The following is a 4,897-nucleotide window of genomic DNA, read 5'->3' as shown; positions in this document are numbered from 1 at the left end:
TTTTTTACCTCCATTACTCGGTAACAACGAGATCTAACTGCCACTATCCCTTCTACCTTCATCGTCATATTTGACATTGCTATTGCCTCGTTCCCGCTGTTCGCTTTCAGTTATGGCCTCTGTAACATCAACACTATTACATAGCCCATCCTAGGGCCGTAGCTCTATAAATCTAGAGCTGGAGAATGGTCTATCGCTGAACGCGACGCGACACGAAACTGCCTGCGAGGATTAATACACCAGCTCGAGGGACATAATATCCAATACTGGATCTCCTTTCAGTCTGCTAAAATGAAGAAAAATATCATTTCCCGAGGGTTAAAGGTAAAGACATAAGGATCATTCGACTGTGAATGATTGAAATACTTCTTTTATCGTATTGGGGGCATACACGCTCCAATTTTACAGCTGTAGAGAAATGGTCGTCATCGCAGGTAAGCCAAATGATTGGCCAAATGAGCGGTGTACCTGACGCCAGCAACTGTTTTGTTTGCTAGCCAATCAAGACTCACCAATTAATTACGTTTTTCGGACATGACTGCATGACATGAACACTAACATCTAACCGAGTCGAAAGGCTGAGTTTAGTGACTCCGCTTGCCATGACCGTCAGGATGGGAGGCGGCGCAACCGACGCCCACCTTTTATAAGATCCGAGATCCAAGCAATCTTTCATACTACCTCCATTCCATTACCTCAGACTTCCTGTTTTACAATAAGTATGCAAATGGATGATCATACATATCGAAATTTTACTTTCATCGTACTTTTTGAATCTCCAACAAGAAAGGTTCATGTCTCTTACCACACGTTCGCTGAGATTGACAATCCCGAGAAGTTGATTGTTGATGTTTCCAATGCCTACAAACAGCACATCAGCCGCTTCAAACGAGTCTTGTACCGTGGCGTACTATTGAAGAAGCCTACTGTTTCCATTGTCAAATTGTCCAGTGTAAATACGTTCTTCTTAGTTCAACCATGTTTTCCTCTAACCTTTCATCCTAGGTCACAAATCTCCCATCTGTCTCTGGTGGTGTACAACAGCTTCTTATTCAAAATAAGGTTGATGACCCTACCCTCACGTCCGCAATTCGAGATCCTACGGTCCTGTGTAATGTCGACCGAGACGCTTTCTGCCAGGAGTACAAGGCTATCTTCGCGGAGGATGGCGAACCGGTCGCTCAGACTGCTCTTCTGATTCATCAGGTCAATGATCCAACGGCTTCCAAGGTCGTCGGGATGGCGGGCTCAGTCTTCTCTGTCACTTTAGCTTTGCTCGGCGCGTTTGTATTCTAGATACTTTGCGGCTCGATTGGCATGGACTTTAGCCTTGTCTGGGTTTTCTGTCTTTTTGTTTTGCTCTTCTCTCGTCCTTTCCTTCTTCTCCTTCTGTTTTCTCCTCGTTTTCGTTTTCTCTTTTCTTTTGGATACACCGCCACTACTGGCGTTGCCGGAGTATTGTAGATAGATCGTGCCCTAGACAATTATCATTTCGTCACCTTACAGGCTGCCAAAAGACATTTTGGTATGATGTCGCATTAATCATGACAGTTGTATTTACACTAATCTTTAACTATGTACTCGTAAACTTCAAAGCTTATTGCTCGATGGATAGCGTTCCCTCAAGAGGAAGATCCCGACTGCTTCGTCCAACATAAACAGCATAATCACCCTGCTGAAGCTGCCACTCCTGAGCAACAACATCCCAAACACTCAAATCACGACGAGTAAGATCAAAGGTAACATCAACATCCTCACCGGCCTTTATGCTAGGCTTCTTGAAACCGCGAAGCTGCTTAGAAGGATTCTCCTTACCAGGAACGCCAACGTACAACTGCGCAACTTCCTTGCCATAGACATCACCGGTGTTTCTGACTTTGACAGTCACGGTAGCAACAACGTCCCAAAGGTCGGTGCGTCCACCCTCGGTGAGAGCGCCGGTGGGATACTCGTCAGACTTAGCGTCGGACTTGGAGATCTTGAGGTCGGCGTACTCAAAGGTAGTGTAGCTAAGGCCAAAACCGAATTCGTAACGAGGTGTAATGTTCTTAGCGTCGAAGTGGCGGTAATCAGTGAAGACACCCTCGGTAAAGTCAGATTGGGGAAAGTGCTGATATTCATGAGGAGCCATGGTCAGATCAGCCTTAAGCGTAACACCATAGTCGGTCTCGTTGCGGGCAACAGTATAAGGTAATCGACCAGATGGGTTCTCGTCGCCATACAACAGAGACACAAGAGCTTCACCGCTGTCTTGACCGGGAAGGTGGGCGAAGATAACAGCGGTGATGTTGGGATGGCTGATGAAGCCATCGACAAGGCGAGTACCAGCGTTGTGCAAGACAACAATAGTGTTGGCACACTTGTCGGCAACGTTATTGATGAGACTATCAGTGTAGTCATCAGTCAAACCGGGTCTGTCCCAGCCCTCGCTAGCCCAAGCGTTACCAGCAACGATGCACGCCTCGGTGTTAGGGTTGACGGCAGGATCCCAGCTCTCAAAGTCCCAGAACATAGCAGTACCCTCCTTGCGAGCGCGGTAGAGAAGAGCATCAAAAGGTGCACTCATGGAACTAGCAGCACTAGCACCTGAACCACCAGCAGTGAACAGAGTACCGTTGGGTGCGATGGCAGAGTAAGAGAGACTCAAGTTACCCATGAAGCCAGTGTTGAGCTCAGTGATGTTTGCACTCTGGGCACCGATGGACCAGGGAGAGAACATGGTGTATAGTTCCTTAGCCTCTGGGGTGTTCTTGTCGGGAGCCTTGTGTGAGTAGCCGAACAAGGAGACCATCTTCATGTTGGGCTTGAAGGGGAGTGTCTTGTTGGTGTTCTTGACGAGAACGTGACCCTCGACAGCACCATCCCAGAGGGTGGACTTGGAGCTAGCATTGCGGGCGTCGACGATAGGGTGGGGGATAAGAAGGTTGGCGGCAATGCCATGGCCAGGGGAGGGGAAGGAAGAGTCATCTTGGTTGAACTGGAACCAAGGAGCTAGAATTCGTGTGATCATGTTGTCGAGCTGAGCCTCAGGAATAGTACCATTGTTGACACCAGCAGTCAGGTTGCCACCCCACAGCTTGTTGGTAGGCATAGCCATATCCATACCAGCCAGAGCTGAAGCCATACCAGAGTGTTGAGCACCCCAGTCAGAAACAACAAAGCCTTGGAATCCTAGCTCGCCCTTGAGAAGACCATTGAGGAGCTTGGAGTTTTGGCAGGCTTGGGAGTTGTTGGCGCGGTTGTAACTGCACATGATACTACCGAGACCGGCATGAACAGCGTCGGCGAAGGGCCTGATATGTTGGTTAGTCGATTTCTAGGTACGTTGCGGTTTTGGGTACTTACCACATGTAAAGTTCATGAAGAGTCTTGTCGTCAACGTTGGACGAGACGGGCTGGGCTTCAGTGATGGCAGCATTAAGACGATGCGTTTCTTGTTCCTGCGCAAGCCAATGCTTTCCACAAGCAATAACACCAGCGTCCTGGATACCACCAACCGCCTCCCTTCCAAGCTGACCCGCAAGATAAGGATCATTCGAGAAACCCTCCCAATTTCTTCCACCTTCAACAACACGACCAAGAGGGCCGAAAACAGGTCCAAGAAGAATATTTACTCCCTTGGTCTTGGCTTCGTTACCCATGTAGTAACTTCGGCTGTACGTCAATTCCTCATTCCAGCTTGCACCAACGTGGATGCCTGATGGGAAGGAAGAAACATAGTCTGTGTTACGAACGCCGTTTCCGGCATCGTTGAGGCAGAGACCGGGGAAGTTAACGCGGGGGATACCAGGGATGAAACCAGAGCAGCCCGTTGTTGATTGACCGCCTGCTGTGAGGTTGACTTTCTCTTCGAGAGTCAATTGGGCAACAAGACCTTTTGCTTTAGTGATGGCATCAGCCCAAGCACCGATCTCAGCTTGCTCCGCTATAAATCCGGTCAGTCAATATCTTCAAAGAGGTATCAGGTAAACTCACGTGTTGGGTAAACAGGCTCGGATTGTCCATAGAAGTGAGTATCATCAGTGATAACATTCGCAGCCAAAGCCAAAGTCAAGAACGGCAAGGCCACAAGGCCAGAAACAGAAGTAGGATACATGACGAGATGAATTGTCTGGTCTCGATACCGAACAACAATAATTCACGTTGGGTTTCCATCTTTTATATTGCATAAACGCACAGTCGTCTAATCTCAATCAAACCACCCGGCCGGTACATTCCCCGCTCATCGGCCAACTTTGTCCATCACCTGTCCATAGCCTCGGGCCATCCACTGCTCAATAACCTGGTGATTCACATAATGGAGACTTCTGGTAATGGAACTTGTTCCTGCAATGGTAGCATCGTGTTAATAAACATTCGGGCCTTTTCTTTTCAGTTACGGGTCAACTGACGTTAGTCCCATCGTCCCCATAGCCTCACTAACTGTCTCGGGAATAGCATTACTAAAGTGACAGGCCATATCCCCATCTTTCTCCACCTCCGCCTTTCCAGTCTGGGGTTGTATTTACCCCAGGTTTACCCGTAGTCGGAACGGCGTTCCTCATAAGGTTAGGTTGTGGATGGGATCAGGTTAGTTACGGCGAAGATGAAGTTGCCGTGGTTTACTGCCGATTTTGAGCTCTTGACTAAACTTGCAACCTCCATTTTCTGTTTTTCGGAAAAAGAGAACTTTTCTGCTCGTGATCGGCGGTCTGTAAATGAAGGTCTTTGCTTTGTCTCGTTGTAGTGGGGTTTTGTGGTTTTTTTTACTAGGGTTGTAAACTCAATGATCCAGAGTGTGGGTAAATTACACCGTTGCATGCTAATTTTCCGCCTTGTTTTCGTATTTCCCCGTGCATGAATTTTCGGTTCACGTAATTGGGATGAAACTGTTTGAAGACGGTAAAAAGACCGTGGA

The 4,897-nt window shown here is 48.0% G+C and overlaps 2 protein-coding genes across 2 annotated transcripts; one reads left to right on the top strand and one right to left on the bottom strand.

Annotated features, from left to right (window-relative positions):
- Nucleotides 1-727: 727 nt before the first annotated feature.
- On the top strand, nucleotides 728-1,296 carry FIESC28_01063 (uncharacterized protein; the record flags this gene model as incomplete). The annotated part of the gene is made up of 2 exons (XM_031155214.1): nucleotides 728-952; nucleotides 1,006-1,296. The coding sequence occupies 2 exons, from the start codon at nucleotides 728-730 to the stop codon at nucleotides 1,294-1,296; spliced, it is 516 nt and encodes a 171-aa protein (XP_031020763.1).
- Nucleotides 1,297-1,597: 301 nt separating this feature from the next.
- On the bottom strand, nucleotides 1,598-4,096 carry FIESC28_01062 (uncharacterized protein; the record flags this gene model as incomplete). Its single annotated transcript, XM_031155213.1, has 3 exons — nucleotides 1,598-3,293; nucleotides 3,346-3,925; nucleotides 3,976-4,096. 3 exons carry the CDS (start codon nucleotides 4,094-4,096, stop codon nucleotides 1,598-1,600), a joined length of 2,397 nt encoding a protein of 798 aa, XP_031020762.1.
- Between the last annotated feature and the right edge of the window lie 801 nt (nucleotides 4,097-4,897).

Source organism: Fusarium coffeatum (assembly GCF_003316985.1).
Source record: "Fusarium coffeatum strain FIESC_28 chromosome Unknown BRIP53273_contig_29, whole genome shotgun sequence".
Taxonomy (NCBI): domain Eukaryota; kingdom Fungi; phylum Ascomycota; class Sordariomycetes; order Hypocreales; family Nectriaceae; genus Fusarium; species Fusarium coffeatum.
This window is presented reverse-complemented; position numbering and strand designations above follow the sequence as displayed.